We start from the raw sequence: 19,359 nt of genomic DNA, 5'->3' as shown, positions 1-19,359 counted from the left end.
CCGTAAATCTCCGAGTTCAAATCAGGGCAAACTCAGGAGAATTGAATGAACTCATACAGTGGGACAGGGCCATTAAGGGCCTGTCCCACGATGCAAGTTCACCCAAGAGCTCTCCCGAGTTAAAAAAAAAACAAAACTCGTGGTACCTCATCACAAGTATTTTTGAACTTTTGGAAATTTTTCACACTGTTGAAAAAACGTCACGAGTTTCCGCATTTCCCGAGTACCTGCCGTTAGTATTACGAGCCGCTACGAGACATCAACGAACTCCGACGTACCCGCTATGTACATTCTATGTGCTTACCACGAGTTTGATTTGATTTTTTAACTCGGGAGAGCTCTTGGGTGAACTCGCATCGTGGGACAGGCCCTTTAGATACAGCTTTAAGGGCTGACAGAATCAAGGGATATGGATAGAAAGCAGGAACGGGATACTGATTTTGGATGATCAGCCATGATTGTATTTAATGGCAATGCTGGCTCGAAGATTTGAATGGCCTACTCCTGCACCTATTTTCTATGTTTCTATGTTTTCCCTGTATATTTAACTACACTATCAGCTAGGTTAGAAGATACCAAACTCAAGCAGCATCCTTTGAGACAAATATTATAGAAAATGCTCTGAAATGAATCACAAAAGGTAGAGTAATAATATTTACTCTCGGCATAACCTGGGGCTCAATTTCCATCTTCAATGCACATTCAAAAGTTTACCAGAATCTTGGACTTGTAACTGAATCCCTAATAAGAATAAAGCTCTCATGGGAATGTTTATGATGAATAAAATCTATCTTTCTGTCTCATGAACTGAAATCAGTCTTAAAAAATGCAATTATATGGCAAAATACATTTAAAATGCATGCGATCGATTATGTAACCAGTAAACAATGAAACTATTCCATCTTCAAGAAAGTCCTGGAAGATGTTTGTAGCATTTCTGCCAAAAGCACATATATCATGAAATAAAAACAGATAAAAGTAATTAACAATTAATCATACACGAGATGCTAATTGGTATGTTTGTGAAAATATAATTTAAAGTTTCCAACAATAATCCACTTTTATTCATCTGAATTTCACTGTCACTATCAAAAGAATGATACTGGTCATTTTTCTGACAGCTGGTCAGACCTTTTCAGTGACTCATCTGCAGAGATTTCCTTGAATCCAGAGTCATTGACAGTAAGGAGCTCCACGCAAGGAACGTGCATCTTCTACAAGTTTTGGAAACATCAGCAAGATTCCCCACCAATTAAAACGAAATATCTTCATTTGGACAGAGTCAGAATGATATAAAATTAAAAGAAAATAATGAAAAAGTCACTTTATGCGAAGGTGAACTGGAAATTTGTATTGGCATGGTTGGAAAAGGAAGGCTTAAAACTATTAGCAAATTAGCAACATTGAAAGAGGATGAAGTGCCAAGTTTACAGATTTTATTCATATTTAAATAACCAGGAAGGTGGACAATTATTATGTCATGGATTCCACATCCTTGCATTTTGAATAGTAATTTACTATTGAAAACAATAAGTCAGTGAAGCTTTAAATCCACTCCATCATTCAATAAGACAATAGGCAATAGACAATAGGTGCAGCATTAGGCCATTTGGCCCTTCAAGCCAGCACCACCATTCAATGTGATCATGGCTCATCATCCCCAATCAATATCCCGTTCCTGCCTTCTCCCCATATCCCCTGACTCCACTATCTTTAAGAGCCCTATCTAGTTCTCTCTTGAAAGCATCCAGAGAACCTGCCTCCATTGCCCTCTGAGGCAGAGAATTCCACAGACTCACCACTCTCTGTGAGAAAATATATTTCCTCATCTCCATTCTAAATGGCTTACTCTTTATTCTTAAACTGTGGCCCCTGGTTCTGGACTCTCCCAACATCGGGAACATGTTTCCTGCCTCTAGCGTGTCCAAACCCTTAACAATCTTATATGTTTCAATGGCATATTGAAAATGAATTCCATATCCATATCTTTATTCAATATTTCTTATTATTGGTTGACTAACAAAAAACTTGGTTGACTAACAAAAAACAATCAGTGCATGATCTGACTTTGACAATTGGCCTAATAATATTTCTAATCTGCAGCAGAACCTCTAGATTATTTTCATATGACTTTTTTAGTTCCCGCCTCCTAAACAATGGACTTAATCCCTACGCTTTCCATTTCACCTTAACAAATTGAAATTGTAAATCTCAATATAAATCATATTTTAACCTTATTATTACCGAATGTATTGCATTATTATGTATAATCTATCCTCTTAATCTAACTCTTGGAGACCATACATCATTTGCAAATCTATGTTGTGCTTACTCTGCCCAGAATATCATTCACAACATACGGTGTGCATAAGTGCTCACTTGACTCTGTCCACAGCTTTGGAAAGATGCCAACTTCAACAAGCTGATAATCAAAATTATACAGGAAGAATCTTATATATGGAGGTCAATACTCTATTCATCTTAGTGATTTTATATTCTGTTTATCTTTGTTATTTTCATGATCTATGAACATGGATCACTGTGACTATTATGACCTATCATTTGTATAGACTACCTTCTATGTATTACTTTGCAGGGGTATGTTTGAGGAAATGGGATTATCAATACTGTAGAGGACTGCACAAAATTAAAAAAACATTTATAAACACTTTTGATTCTAACTTCTATGTTATTGGTGAAACTTTGAACCATGGCGGTCTCATGGGGCATATCACACCTTTCTGCTTCTGCAATGTCCGCCAGTTATCCTTTACTCCTATTCTCCACATTCTGCTTTGCAGCAAGATACTTATTGCCTGGCTTTGCAGTTTGAACCTTGGAATATTTTTGAAGAACCTTTAAGTATCTAGATATATTACATCTACTACATTAATGTCTTCCACTCTCTCTGTTATCCATTTAATCAATTCAATTAGGTTAATCAAGTAGGACATTCCCTATAAAAATATATGCAACTCATTCATTATTACATTTTTTGGTTTATAGGCTTTTTCTTATGTTAATCTCTGTTAGTAATTTCAATATCTCCCCAGTAGCCACTGTCAAGTTGACAGGTCTATGGTTCACTAGATCCATTTTATCTCACATCTTAGGTCAGACTATACAATTAGGTATCATCCAGCCCTCTAGCATTAACAATTCTTTAAATCAATTAAAAAAGGTGTCTATCAATGCCCCTGGTATCATATCTCCGGGTACTCAAATTCTTTTAAAATGTGAAGATGCAGTACATCTAGACCAGTGGTCTTCAGGTTTGCCCAGTCTCTATCTTATTTTTCTTATTATAAATATATATTATTAAAATATATATTTTATATTTGTTCCTATCAGTTCTAAATGAATACATGCACCAACTGGAGGAACAGCACCTCATATTCCGCTTGGGTAGCTTACAACCCAATGATAGGAACATTGAATTCTCCGATTCTTATGTAAATATCAAACCCCCTGCTCCTTCTACACTCCCACCTCCTTTCCCCCTGTGCCCCACCTAGACTCATACCAATTTCACCCCTTCCTCCTACATTCCCTCATCTACATTCATAATTCTCAACCCATCAATCCTTTTGTCTCACACTTCCTGTTTATTGATGCCTGGGCTTTGTCCACCCATCAGTCTACAACCCCCCCCCCCCCCTCACCTGTATCCACATTACTTGCCAGGCTTTGTCCTACCCCTCATCTCTTTCTCCTCATACCCCCCACCCACACCCATCCCCGCAATCACTCTGAAGAAGGGTTCCGACCCAAAACGTCACCTATCCATGTTCTCCAGAGATGCTGCCTGACCTGCTCAGTTATTCCAGCACTTAGTGTTATTTTTGTAAACCAGCATCTGCAGTTCCTTGCATCTCTTATATTCATTTTAAAATCTAATACATTAGAATCAAATTCAGGAAATCCTGAATGTAAAGCTACTCGTGAAACCTGATGAGTACACTTAATGTTACATTATTCTGTTTCAACAATAATTATACTGGAATTACATTATATATTTTTTCTTAAAACAGCATCTGCCTTGCCTTGTTTCTACTCTGATTATACCTTAATCTGCCTTCCTGGGAAATCCGCGTACTTAATATTTCAGTCATTTTGATGACTGTTCCACAAGTAATTAACCCTTTCTTTCACGAACCTCTTCCCATCCTGCTTCCTCATTTTCACCCATGAGATGCTGTTTTGTGAAACATTGACCAAGATGATTAAAAACTCGGAAAGGATAGTAAATTCACTGAAAAAATGAAAGATGTCGAGTTCAGGGTAAGGGGATTTTTTTTTTGTCTTGAGGAAGATAGAAGCCAGTGCTCCACAAGGATTGGTGCTGGGATTAGTTTTTCAAACTTATGTTAGCAACTTGTACTTAGCAACAGGTAAACTAATATGAAAATTTCAGTTTAGTTTATTGTTTATTGTCACGTGTACCGAGGTACAATGAAAAGCTTTTGTGCGTGCTAACCAGGCAGCAGATAGACAATACATGATTATAAATGAGCCATTTACAGTGTAATGATACATGAAAAGGGAATAACGTTTAGTTCAAGTAAAGCCAGCAAAATCCGATCAAGGACAGTCCGAGGATCACCAATGAGGTAGATAGTAGTTCAGCACTGCTCTCTGGTTGTGCCAGGATGATTTAGTTGCCTGATCACAGCTGGGAAGAAACTGTCCCTGAATCTGGTGGTGTGTGTTTTTATCATTTCTATACATTTTGCCCGATGGGAGAGGGGAGAAGAAGGAGTGGCCAGGGTGTGACTCGTCCTTGTTTATGCTGTTGGTCTTGCCGAGGCAGTGTGAGGTAAAAATTGAGTCAATAAAAGGGAGATTGGCTTGTGTGATGGTCTGGGCTGCGTCCACAATTCGCTGCAATTTCTTGCTGTCTTGGATGGAGCTGTTCCCAAACCAAGCTGTGATGCTTCCTGATAAAATGCTTTCTATGGTGCATCTATAGAAGTTGGTGAAATTTATAGGGGAAATGCCAAATTTCCTAAGCCTTCTAAGGAGGATGAGGCGTTGGTGTGCTTTCTTGGTCATTGCTGCAATATGGGTGGTCCAAGAGAAGTTGTTTGTGATATTGACTCCTCTGAAGTTTTCAACCATCTCTACTTCAGCCCCATCAATGCAAACCTGGGTATGTGTACTTCCTGAAGTCCATCACTATCTCCTTTGTTATGCTGACATTGAGAGGAAGGTTGTTATCTCGAACCAGGACATGAGGTTCTCGATCTCCTTCCTGTACTCCATATGAAAATTATTCGAAACATGCATGTAATGTGGTGGAATGAAATAGAAGTCAAGATGTTGAGCCAAAAGACATTTAGACAGCTACATGATCAGAAGGATTTAGAGGGAAGATGGGTTTTGACCCAAAACGTTGCCTATTTCCTTCGCTCCATAGATGCTGCATCACCCGCTGAGTTTCTCCAGCATTTTTCTCTACCTAGGGTTTAGAGGGATATGGGTCAAACAAGGATAAATTGAACTAGCGTAGATAGAAGTAGATGAGTTGGGCCAAAGGTCCTTTTTCTGTGCTATATGACATAATGATTAAAACATCTGCCCCTTGAGTCTACTTCCCAGTTTGAATGCTTGTGATCCATGCCCCAGGTTACTTGGTCAAAAGCTGCTCCTCCATATCTCGGATGTGTACAGCAAGACATAATGTGACTTCAGCAGCATGTAAGTATTGGCTAGTGTGCAAATGACTCTGAAACATCATGGTAGTCTTCGACAGGAGGCTAAGCTGAAGTAAAGCCTGGCCAAAATCAAGGGGGATTTTGTTTACAGCTTATCTTTGACAATCTCAAATATTTAAACACCACTGAAATTACTGCAAATAATCTGTTTTTAAATAAATTAAAGACATATCATAATGCTAAGAAATTATTAAAATAAAAGAAGTAAAATATCAAATAATTTTCATCAGTGGTGTTATGGCAGAACATGCATGACATTGCTGAAGATTAGGGGCAGCAAACTACAAGAGTTGCTGCGTCACAGCATCTGAGACCCGGGTTCAATCCAGACCTCAGGTACTATCTGTTTGCTTCAACAGACCACATGGGTTTCCTCCAGGTGCTCTGGTTTCCACCCACTTCCCAAAGACCTTCTATTTGGTAGGTCTGTTGCCCCCAGGAATTGCCTCTTAAGTGTAGTTAAGTGGTGGGTGAATGCTTTATCTTGCTGTGACTTTGCAATCAATTGTTTCCTTTGGAATTTTTGACCATAGACAACATAATTTACCCCTCTGTGAACCCTGTATACAGGACAATGAAGTAGCAAGTGAATTTTAGCATAGATAAATATGTGACATGGAGAGCAGAAACAACTTACATGGTCAGAAAATAAAAAAAGGAACAAAGACTAGAAAGCAGAGGGACTAAAAATATTCAATGCAGCTTCATGTATTAGTAAAGTAATCAGGTAGGAAAAAACTGCAGATGCTGGTTTAAGAATGCTCAACCCAAAATGTCACCCATTTCTTCTCTCCAGTTATTCCAGCATTTTGTGTCTACAACCAGGTTGATACTGTAATTTATTTATAACAGTATAGAACTTATGATGAACATGCTCAACCAGGTTCAGACTACATTAAGAGTTCTGTGAGAGTGGCAGTCTATATTGAAGAAATGGAATATAGAACCAGTGGTAAAGATGAAAACAAAGTTAATGTGGCAATAGACTTGAAAGATCAATCAGTTCTTTTGGGTAAAATCAATCTGAATGAGGCCCTTTTAATTTGAAAAGAGGTGGTTCCATTGGGCATCTTTCAAATCACGGAAGGGTTATATAGAGCAGATGCAAACTAAATGTGAGGTAATTATCACCAAATTCAAAATGATGTTGAACGTTGTCAGAGAAAATGATTGAAGAATTAAGGAATTAATTCTTTCAGAAGGCAACTAAACAGATGAATGAGAGAAAGGTATGCTGAAAGACTGAGATATGGATGATGGAAAGGCATTGTGTAAAGTGTAAGTAGCAGCACAGATGTTGAGCCAAATGGCTTCTTTCCATTCTATTTATAGTAGCCATGAAAAACTGTATTATGTTTTAGACAAAGGGCGGCATGGTGGCACAGTAGTAGAGTTGCTGCCTCACAGCGCTTACAGTGCCAGAGACCTGGGTTTGATCCCGGCTATTGATGCTTGTCTGTACGGAGTTTTACGTTCTCCCAGTGACATGCGTGTGTTTTCTTTGAGAATTTTGGTTTCCTTCCATACTCCAAAGACATACAGATTTGTACATTAATTGGTGTAAATGTTTAAAAAAATGTCCCTCATGTAGTCGTTGGAGAGTGTTAATGTGCTGGGATCACTGGTCGGTGTGAACTCGGTGGGTTAAAGGACCTGTTTCCATGCTGTATCTCTAAACTAAACTAAACTAATCTAAACATGTACTCAAATCCCAAACAGAATAGTAAAAAGTTTATGTTTTGTCATTTAGCTGTAAATCTATCAATGACTTGCATTAATTTGTAATAGATTGTGTAAAATTTATGATGCCAAAGTTGAGATGATCGACAGCTTCACATTCTTAAGTGTAAATATCACTAACAATCTACCCTGCACAGACCGCGTTGAAGCTGCAGCCATGAAAGCACACACTAATGTTCAGTTTAAACCAGCATCTGCAGTTCCTTCCTACACACCAATGCCTCTGCTTCCTCATGAGGCAAACGGGATTTACTCTTGCCAACTTCTACAGATGCAACATAAAAAGCATACTTTTGGGATATATAGCAACTTGCTTTGGCTACAGCTCTCCACAAAACCACAAGAAATTGCAGAGAGTTGTGCATATATAGCCCAGCCCATCACATAAACTAGCCCCCTCCCACCCTCTCCACACCACATCAACTCCATCTACACATCATGCTTCCTTGGTAAAACTGACTGTGTTCAAGGAAAGGTTACACCCCATTCATCTCTTCCCTTAACCGCTCCTGTCAGGCAGAGCTACTAAAGCTTGAATGTATGTACAACCAGAGGCCCTTGCACATTTCTTCAATCTGTATTTTCTATAAACTATAACACTCTTACACTTTTTTCTACTCTCTGAATTTTGTTTCTCTTTGCATTATCTGTTGAACTTGTGGATTGTTTGATTATACTCATGTATAGTACGATTTGTTTGGATAGTGCGTAAATGAAAGTTTTTCAATATATGTCAGTAAACGTGACAATAATTTACCAAACAGCATGCTGGCAGAGTGTCAAATATAAAGACTCACACTAGAATTGTACACAATATAATTCCAACTTTTGGGATCAGACACTTAGTTAGAGAACAACTTTGTTCTACCTCTGCATATTGACACAAGGTTATCAAAGTTTTTAAAAAGCTATTTTCTAGTACTGCTGTCCTTAGTCTTGATGAGCAATGAGTAAAAAATATATACAATGGAACTAAAAAGAGAATGCTGCTTCAATTTTTCAGAGAGCAAATGCCATAATTAGTGATGTTGGACGCCATGAGATAAACAGATGGAATTTTACAATGACATGATGCACACATAATGCTGAGGTTATCTCGTGTTCAAAAGGGAACTGCAGATGCTGGAATATCGAAGGTACACAAAATTGCTGGGGAAACTCAGCGGGTGCAGCAGCATCTATGGAGCGAAGGAAATAGGCGACGTTTCGGGCCGAAACCCTTCTTCAGACTGATGGGGGGTGGGGGGGGGGGGGGGAGAAAGAAGGAAAAGGGGAGGAGGAGGAGGAGCCCGAGGGCCGGCGGATGGGAGGGTGGGAGGAGACAGCTAGAGGGTTAAGGAAGGGGAGGAGACAGCAAGGGCTAGCAAAATTGTTGGAGGGCAGGGGGGATCACAGAGGGTATGCAGTTAGAGAGGAGGTTGTGAAACTGTCTCCGGAAAGAGGAGGAGAACTTCTTCAAAGTAGGCATACCTTGAGGAGATATCGCAGTGGAGTGGACAAAGTGTTCAAAAGGGAACTGCAGATGCTGGAATATCGAAGGTACACAAAATTAAAGGATGTCTCTCTGTGTCATTTTATGAAGCCAAGCTGATAGGATTAGCCTCCTTTTGAATAAATGGGATAACACTTGACATCTCTCAGACGTACCACAGTATTGCCATCATTTCCATGCCTGATCTCCTGTAGCTGTATAATATTACCCCCCACTGTAATGCTTTGCATGCCTACTACAAGTTGCAACAATGCAAAAGGAGCCTTTTATAGATGAATGCATACATTCGAATATTTTAGTTCCAATCAATAAACATTCGTTGAAATATTTAATATTTTATGGGCATTTGAGGAATATAGAATGAAGAATGTGAAAACATAATTACACAGAAAATGTTTAGCTGTGCATGAAGGTCCTTATGAATCTCTGGTAACTGTTATACAAATGTTATTGATTCACTGATTTTGCTTCAATTTGATGGGAGATTTGAACAACATATTTGGCTTTTGTTTTCCAGTGAAGAATCTTATTTATTTCAGACACAATGTGTAGGTGTACTCAGCTTGAAATTATTAATATGCAAACTTAAATTGACATCATAAAATCAATTTTTGTCTTACCCTGTGTCAGATTTCTACCCATCCAGTTTTTGAGTCTAATATGCAAACCCGTAAGACATTAAAATACAATGAAGCACTTAAAGTTTAGAAAGAGAATGGAAATAACTGTTCCTCTTCAGCAATGATGTAAATTACAAATAAACAAAGCAAAAGGAAGTGTTTTAATAAAACAATTTAATTGTCAATTTCTACTATCTATTGGAATTGGTTTTCATTTATGTTAATTTTTGTTTTACAAATTACCACATTAATTCTCATTTTGCTGACTATTGTGGAATATCATTGCCATGTGTATTAATATAAAATTCTTTCACATACTCAGAGCATAATCAATGTATCAAATATGATCATAAATATAAATAAGACTCATAAAAGATATTACAGGGAATCTGCAACTGAGTCTGAAGTTTCAGTTAGAGTTTGAAAAAACAATTCATGTTATAATTGAAGTGAGTCAAAAATAATCTTCGGCAGACAAAAGTGCTGGAGAAACTCAGCGGGTGCGGCAGCTCCTATGGAGCAAAGGAAATTGGCAATGTTTAGGGCCGAAACCCTTCTTCAGAAACGTCGCCTATTTCCTTCGCTCCCTAGATGTCTACCTTCGATTTTCCAGCATCTGCAGTTCCTTCTTAAACAAAAATAATCTTCATCATCTTTCCATTTAAATCAATATTATATCTTAGTTTAGATTTGCAAATATATCAGATGGTGTATATTTTAGCTCAATGGTCAACTAGATTACTTTGAAGTGACTTTATTATGATTCTACCACTTTTTTATGCAGTCATGGGGGGAATCAGAAGTAAAATAGTTTTTAACATTTTCCCTGTGTTCTGTTGGTAATACAAAGCTTTCAATACAAATCTATATATATTGAAAGCTTTGTACCATCAGCAGTATGCAGAGAAATCCAACTTAAATACTATTTTACTTCTGATTTCACCACGGCAGCATAAAAGTAATCTATCACTTGCGATAATGAGCATAGAACAGCACACATAATATATATTTCACTTCTGGTACCTCCATGGCTTTTCATATCTCTACCATCCAACCTTAAAAAATGACACTTTGAATTGATACCAGTTCAAAAAGGATCACTTGACAATGATTATGTTCTTCCAATTAGTATTGTTCCTACAACTTGATAAAGTGCTGAGCTAAGAAGTAATTTTAGGATAAAAGTTGTGAGGTGGCACAGTGGTGTCTGTTTGGTGCTTGCACGTTCTCCCTGTGACCACATGGGTTTCCTTTGGGTGCTCCAGTATCTTCCCATATTCAAGGACATAAGAGTTGGTAGGACAATTGGCCTTTGTCAATTGCCATCAGTGTGTAGGGAGTGGATGCAAAAGTGTGATAACAAATAACTGCCGTAAATCAGTGATGGTGGTCAGCGTGGACTTGGTGGGCTGAATGACATGTTTCCATGCTGTATTTTTCAAACAGTTCAATAAGCAAATAAATAAGCATTGCCTTGTGTGAGATGTGTATTTGCAGAAGCGTTTAAAGATGGAAAGGACCTACACGAACACACATGTGAATAACCAATTCTTTCCTTTCCGGCCCCACTAGAACACAGTTACCACAGTGTGTGGCTAAGGTTATTATCAGTGCCAGAGGTTCAAAGAATTGGTGGCTGGGAGGGAGGTGGGTCCTGGAGGAAGCAGTTGCAGAGGATGTAATCTTGCTGTTTTCTATGGGTGTTAAAGGTTAAGAGAGATTGGAAATATACAATAGAATTGGATATGCAGAGAAATTTATATAGAAATGTATATAGAGGAGCAAGACATGGAAATATATTGAAGTCAATAGGGTCTGAACATATAGCCACTAGTAGAATGCATAGAATAATAGTGTAAGTGTTATTCATGTGTCAGCCATGATCACATTGACTGGCTGCTCGCTCGAAGGGGCCAAGTGGCCTACGCCTGCACCTATTGTCTATTGTCTATTGTCTAAGTGCTTAAATACCCACTGAATCACTGCAAGTTATATCCATTCAAGTGTACTTTTTTTATGGAACTGATGCGCTACTATGGTGGGAACTATATTCTGCATACTGCATGTTCCTCTTTACTCTACCTATTGTACTTGAGTTTGGCTTGATCGTATTTATGTATATTATTGTCTGATTTAATTCGACAACATGCAAAACACTATACCTTGGCACACATGACAGTAATAAACCTAAGCTAGACGTGCAGCTAAAAATCAACCGGATTCTTCATTAACATTGCTAAACTTTGTTTAACCAACTAGATAATTCAGGTAGAAAATCGGCATTGTCACATTTCAAGTTAGTACTATTGTTTATAAAATTAAGATGCACTTTGCAAATATAATGTATTTTGATTGTATTAATAGTTGGAGTTGTCAGGTGCAATGATGGGGACTGGATTTGCAGGTTACAATCATGACTGGTACCAGCAAATGCAAGATGCTGCCGTGTATTTTGGGTCATATATATGATGTTGGCTTCCAATGTAACTCAATTCAGCATACTGGTCAGTATGCTCTAATTGGCACAGTGGGGCAGTGGTAGAGTTGCTGCCTTATAGCGCCAGGGACCCGGGTTCAATCCTGACTACGGATGTTGTCTGAACATAGTTTGTGCTTTCTCCCTGTGACCATGTGGGCTTTCTCCTTGTGCTCCGGTTTCTTCCAACACTCCAAAGATGCACAGGTTTGTAGGTTCATTGGCTTTGGTATGAATTGTAAAATTGTCCCTGGTGTATAAGATAGTGCTAGTGATTGCTGGTCGGCGCGGACTCAGTGAGCCGAATTACCTGTTTCCACGCAGTATCTCTAACCTCTAAAGATAGCAGCAGAAGAAAAACTGAAGAGACGGAGAAAGTAAAATTAAAAATAACCAAGTATTTCCTTTCTATCCCTAGCAGGATGATAAGAACAAAAAGAAACAGGAGCAGGTGTAGGCAACTGGGCCTCAAACCTGCCCTGTCATTTAATATGCCCACGGCTGATCTACACTGGCCTCATCTCCTCTTCTATCTCAGTGTCCCATAACCCTCACTTCCTCAATCTTTGAAATATTTACTTATCCACCTAAATATACTTAATAATTTGGCCACCACCCTTGTGGGCAGAGAATTCTGCAGATTCAACATCCTCTGAGAGAATACATTTCTATGCACCTCAGTATTAAATGTCCGATCACTTGCTTTGTAGTTGTGCCCCCCTAAAAACTCTCCCACAAGTGGAAACATCACAATATCTACCCTACCAAGCCCACTGACAATTGTAATTGGTTAAATAACGTAATTCTTCTAATATTCTACGGAGTATAAAGCCAAACTGTCTAGCCTCTCCTGATAAGGCAACATTCTCATCCCAAGAATTATCTTGGTGAATTTTCTATGGACGACTTCCAATACCACTGAAGGTAGACACAATAAGCTGGAGTAACTCAGTGGGACAGGTAGCGTCGCGGGAGAGAAGGAACGGGTGACTTTTTCAGGTAGCATCGCTGGAGAGAAGGAACGGGTGACTTTTTCGGACTGAAGGATAATTCCTGGGATGAGAATGTTGCCTTCTCAGGAGAGGCTAGACAGTTTGGTTTTATACTCCATAGAGTATTAGAAGAATGACGAGTGACCTTATTTAAACATATTCGATTCTCAGTGGGTTTCTGAGGGTAGATATTGTGATTAATTTTGTGTCTATCTTCGGTGTAAATCAGCATCTGCAGTTCCTTCCTATACTACCAATACTTCAATTTACTCTTAAAAGGTAACCTTTCATAAATGGGATTAATTTAGTTGGTTTCATTGACAAACTGGCCTGTCCACCCAGCTGTAGAAGACAGAAACATACTTTTACCACATCAACGCATTTAAAAGGTCGATTGGTTAATTGATTATTACAAAGAGCCTTGGGGCAATTTGTAATGTATTTCATAACTGGAAAATTACCTTTAATTATAATTGCTATACAATTAATTGTCCTAAATGGAAAACTAGCAATGTTTAGATGAGCCAGTCATGTTGAGATGAGAAAAACATTTTTAACACAGAGAGTGGTGAATCTGTGGAATTCTCTGCCACAGAAGGTAGTTGAGGCCAGTTCATTGGCTATATTTAAGAGGCAGTTAGATGTGGCCCTTGTGGCTAAAGGGATCAGGGGGTATGGAGAGAAGGCACGTACAGGATACTGAGTTGGATGATCAGCCATGATCATATTGAATGGCGGTGCAGGCTCGAAGGGCCGAATGGCCTACTCCTGCACCTATGTTCTATGTCTATGTCTGTCTAGATATATTTTTTTCGAAACCTAACGTTACAAAAATTAATTTTATAAAATGTTTTGTGTTAGTTCTCGCTTAAAAATTGGAAATACTCTTCAGGAAATGTTAATTGTATATTCTCAAAGCATTTGGCCACGAACGTATGTAGTGAAATACTACTCGAAGACGGCAGGGGAAGAGTTAATGGAGGCAAATAGCAACAATGCTTTTGGGAAAGAATTTTTAATGAAAAGTTGGACATCCGGCTGTGCACTTTTTATTGTCGGAAAGCAGTAGCGACTCTCGAGATGCAATGCACTATTGGTTAATATCTGGCGGCATATGTAACTAAGCATGCAGCGACTGCTATCTGCGATAGGCAGGGATAAGGAAGGTTTATCCATTGGTATTTCTCACGGCTGTGGACTATATCGTTGAGCAGCGTTGCAGAACGACTCCCGAGACTTGCAAGCGCACCATTAATTGAAGGCGATTCTTCAGGCCCCCTCTCGCTGCAGTACATTTGTAAAATGATTAAAAGTCGACTGTGTGTAAATCACTCGCGAAATCGACTAACAACGCGGATATTTGGAGCAGAAATTGTAACATGCCCGATCCAGACGCCTCCTGGTGAAGGAGATGCAAGCTGTCCGGGGTCACAGCCGTCTCTGTTATAAAATGCGTCAAAAGCCCATTGGCTCGGTAGTAGCGAAGCTCCCGCCAGTTTGCCATTCTTTGATTCATCTCTTTCCACGCACGTTCACCGAGTGATCTGCTGCCCTGAGCGGAAACCCCAGCAGATGCGAAGCAAACCTGAGCTTGTGAAAGAAATTGCAGCTTGCAGCCAAAATTATATTTCCGTTTTTGGAAACCACGGCGTTGGTGTTGATTGGAGAAGACACATCCCAGTGCTATTAGTGAAAATTGCTAATGACTGCGGTAGCTTCGAGTGCGGACTGCCAGGTGATTTGAACCCAGTCACGTTGAGCGGTGTGAGCTTCCCAGGTGCCGAGTGGATCGGTGTAACTTGGTTTTCGCTCGCAGGATATGCTTCCTTTGCCGGTCTCTCTCATTTGGACCAGTCTTGAAGCAGATGCTCCCTCTCCCCTTCCAGCCGGGGACAGGGCATGTGAGGGAGGCGTCCTTGCACATGCCGCTACCCAGATTGTCAAACAATCAGTCAGACCCCGTGCACTGTGAAGTGAGGGTCGATCCTGTTTTACATTCCTCCAGTGTGTCTTTCACTGGACAGGCAAAACCATTGAAATCTCTCATTGAAGGAAATTAATTGAAAGCCAGGCGAAGGTCGATGCAAAAACGTTGTTGGTCGTCGCCTGGTATTCTTGTTCTCTTTCCTTAAAATTGTAATCCATTTTCAGTGGGCTGTTACTGAATGTTAGAAGAGCTGGTTGCTTCGCTGTAGGGACCAACATAAGAGTGTGTGCCATGGGTATGCCAGAGCCAGTACATCTTTAGTACACCTGGGACCGGTCAAGGCGATAACACCACGACTCAGAATGTGGAGTGCGTTTATCCCCCAATTCAAGCGGCACGAATGTTTGAAACAAGCACTTGTCGCTAAATCAGATTGTACCTGAAATCCGAATCGATGTTCTCTCAAAGGCAACATAAACAGTGTCGGCAACATTCGTCGCTGCCTTCACTGGCAGCGCGCATCACCGGTTCAATCAGTGTGCCGTAGACCTCTCTCCAGTGCTACCTGTTCAAGCCTATAGATACTCATTCACACGTTGTTTTAAATTTAAACCCTTGTGTCCTTCCCCCGTTTCGTGATTTTACTTGAGATCATCTAGGTATGTGTGTCCTCATAATTAGGCAGCCTGGTGCCTGGAACCTTGTTCTCGTTTGCATGATGGGGGTGTGTGTGGGGGTTGGGTGTGTGTGCATGTGCGCTTGCGTGTGTTTATGGGAGGGGGGTTGGGTGTGAATGTGTATGGGGGGTGGGTGAGGTTGGGTGCGTGTGTGTGGGGGGGGGGGGGGGGTGTGTGTGTGGGTGGTTGGGTGTGTGGGGGTGGGGGTGTGGGTGGGGGGGGGGGGGGTTGGGTGTGGGTGTGTGGAGGGGGGTTTGGGTGTGGGGTTGGTTGTGTGTGTGTGGGGGATGTTGGGTTTGTGTTGGGAGGGGGGGTTGGGTGTGTGTGTGGGGGGATGTTGAGTGTGTGTGGGGGGGTGTTGGGTGTGTGTGTGGGGGGGGGGGTGGGGGGTGTTTGTGTGTGGGTTTTTTTTCTGGCTGCGTGGGCTGTGAACGTGTGTACATGTGTATATGTGCACGCTTTGTGTTTATCTATACATGCTGAAAAATCTGTGTGATAAACAGTCAGGGTATGTGTATTTGCACTGGGGATTTGAGTGCGTGGGGATATGTGAGACGGCTGGGAACTAAGAACAATTGCTGAAATAGTTAATAGTCAACCTCGTGATCATTATTTTTCAGGAAATTAGTTGCAACTTGCATTGGTTGTAAAACAGCTATTTGATTACTCTCTCTATAGTGAGATGACATTAATGCTTCCGCGCAACAACACATTGATGAGAATAACCATCTCAAAGGCATTGGTATAAACTAATCCGTCACCAGCGTTAAATGTATGTACAAATAATTACTGTGCTCACCTTTAATTCTAGCCTTTCCTATTCGAAACTGTTCCTATTCCGGGGAACTTTATGGTACAGCAAAAGTTGAATCTTGCTTCCATTCTACGGCTATAAGTGTTGTGTTGGGTGGGGATGGCTGGGTTGGGTGTGAGTATGCTGGTTTTGAAGACCGGAACACGAGGTGGAATGGCTTCCATTCTCACATAATTATAAGGGACGGGCCGAGTTACATTTGCACCTCCAAACAAACGTATTTTGTACACAACCGTCCTATAACGTGGCGCTCCTTGGCAAAGTCAAACTTGAGGCGTGTGCAAGAAATGTAGAATGGGAGAAAGCAAGTGGGAGAACAAGAAGCGTGTTTAAAACTACTAAGAAAAATAAACTTAAAGTCCACCAGGCACAGACCCGTAGGTCCTATTCAGTCTGCTGCAGTTCGGATTGTACCAAGGCAAACTATGGTATCCAACCCTTTCCAAGCCCTCCTTGACCAACGCCACACACGCGACCGTGCCCACCGGTTCTGCACACACATGCAACTTGTCACTTGAGAAGGCATCGTCGCAAGTATTGCTTCTTCAACACGACTAAGTAACATGAACACCCGCTGATGGCGATATCAACACAAAGCACACATTAGAGTGTGTTTGTTGTATTGACACAAGACCCCCCAATAAAGCTGTTTGCTAAATGGCATTGATTACGTAAAACAACACTGCTCGCCAAAAGCAGCATCACGACCTCGCTCCCTCCTTCGCACTTTGCACTTTATTTCCCCATTGTAAATTCTGGATTTGAAAGTTCAAATATGCGATGATGCGTTGCCATAATTTGATACACCCCCCCCCCCCCCCCCAATCGGACTGCTTTCCCCAATCCCAAAGTATGCGTGGAACCCGGGTTGACAGCGATGAAAGGCAAATACGCTGCTTTTATTCACAGCGAGAGCCAGCTGCAAGCATTACAATAACCCGCTTTATACAGAAACAACTTGAATCCAGTTCAAGACGATGCTCCTTGTGCCAGCAGAGCGAGAAAGAGTAATCCCAAGCACGGATAATTGAAACCGAGTCATGAGCAGAACCTGGATATCACAAACCTGAAAAAGGGTGCCGCAAATGGCAAATTACTCGCAGATTTGAGGGGGAAAAAATAAAACATAATATCCCCATTCCTGCAGCTAAACATACAGTGAAAATCCAGCGATGTTTTTGTCATTTCTGTCCCTGTTGCTTCGACTTTTTTTTCAGACTGAAGCGGATTGAAAAAAAAAAAAACATTCTGCAAAGATTCAATATTAAGAAACCAAAGTTTTTTTTAAAATCGCAGTTTCTGCCGCTGTCGTGATTACATCTAGATCCAAATTTAGATAAAGGGAACTCAACCTACTGTGATGTGATGTTATAGACAGATATGCGTTTCAATCCCTGGAACCTGCACATGGATATTGAGCTATATAGTCCCCTGAACACACAGTCTATGCTTAAGGACTAGACTTTGCAAGCCTGGCTACCGCGATTTCTAATCGTGTTCCATTAATACATGACATCTTACGTTTGTGTCAATACCGCTCGACTGTCTGAAAGAAGATCTAAACACGTCTCATTAAAAAGGCTCAGGCAATCTGTATGAATCTTGGATATGGATATATCTGCGTAACTGAGCCTCACTCTCTATGTGTACAATATATATTTCACACCATCACATTTCTCAGTTGGTGCATCTTCAAACGTGAAAGTGGAGCCTTGTGCAAAATTTGGTCGAAATATCTCCCCCCCCCCCACTCTCCGATCAGTTCCCAAATTGAATGTTATACGCGTCAGTGATTAAATGGTGTAAATGAAGCATCACCACAGTAAACCGTCATTAAGCATTTTAACCCAGGATATCCCCTAATTCCCCTCCCTCCCCTTAAATCTATGTTAGCTGGGTTCTGATAAGAGACTGCACGAAATTCAAATAGTTAAGGGATATATGAGGCAACTCACGTATCCGACTGAGCATTCTGCAAGAATATTTATTGAGCCTAAGCCCGATTACTGCATTGAACGCCAGCCCAAGCAAGTCGAATGCATTCTACCAGTTTCTTAGCATCTCGAAAAAAAAATCCTACACATCTCCCGATTAAATATTTTTCCCTCTTATTCAGCGCAGGTGGTTCTGAGGGATAACGGTATTTGGGATATAGGATGGGAAGGGATGGGGGTAGAGAAGTGAAAGAGAAAACCTACCTTCCACACATGTGATCGTCAATAAAAAGACAAGATGTGAAAATATAACTCCACTTTGCGTTCCCATTGCCTTCCCGAGGAAAGAGAGCCCGTGTCTGCAGCATTTAGAGCATCCTGTCCGAAAAATGGTTGTCAGCGAATCTTGAGTCGAAATCTCCTGTATTTTGCAGTTCGATTTCATATCGATTGCAATTTTGCGTGTGTGTGTGTGGTGCGTGTGTGTGCTGTAGTGTGGTGGTGGTGGTGGTGTGTTTGTCGCCGATCAGTTTTGCTTGTTGGTCCGCGGCGCTCCAACACTACTGCGAGTGAATGTGTTTCTGGGATACCACAGCAACCTTGAACGAGGACTCAACCATCTCAACCTACGGGGGCACAAACTCCAGGCTCCTTCCCAGTTGCTTGTCTGTCTAAATCCTAAAGTGCACGAGAGAGAGAGAGAGAGAAAAGATTGAGGGAAAGAAAATCCCGTTGGTGACGAGCCAAGAGAATCCAAAAGGGCTGGACCAGGGGAAAATAATGGGGTGTAATTAAACATTTAATTTCAAAGCGGCAACGTCAAAAGCAGAAAGATGTTTAAAATTCAGACACTCTGCGGGTCGATTTTGCCCTCGCATCGTGCCAGCAGCTTCATAGAACACACAGATACAGTTTAACCATTGCGGGGGAATGAGGTGCTACATATTAAAGGGGGTGGGGGCGGTGCACTTTA

General features: G+C 40.7%; 1 protein-coding gene across 1 annotated transcript in view; it reads right to left on the bottom strand.

Moving 5' to 3' along the window:
* LOC116972555 (CUB and sushi domain-containing protein 3-like) overlaps positions 1 to 19,087 on the bottom strand; it is a 190,772-nt gene extending 171,685 nt beyond the window's left edge. The window contains exon 1 of the mRNA XM_033020377.1: positions 18,651 to 19,087. Within this exon, the coding sequence (XP_032876268.1) occupies positions 18,651 to 18,831 (181 nt within the window). The 5' untranslated portion in view covers positions 18,832 to 19,087. The remainder of the gene's footprint in view (positions 1 to 18,650) is intronic.
* Between the last annotated feature and the right edge of the window lie 272 nt (positions 19,088 to 19,359).

This window comes from Amblyraja radiata, chromosome 4 (assembly GCF_010909765.2).
Source record: "Amblyraja radiata isolate CabotCenter1 chromosome 4, sAmbRad1.1.pri, whole genome shotgun sequence".
Lineage (NCBI taxonomy): Eukaryota > Metazoa > Chordata > Chondrichthyes > Rajiformes > Rajidae > Amblyraja > Amblyraja radiata.
Note: the sequence above shows the minus strand (reverse complement) of the source record. Positions and strands in the feature narration are given on the sequence as shown.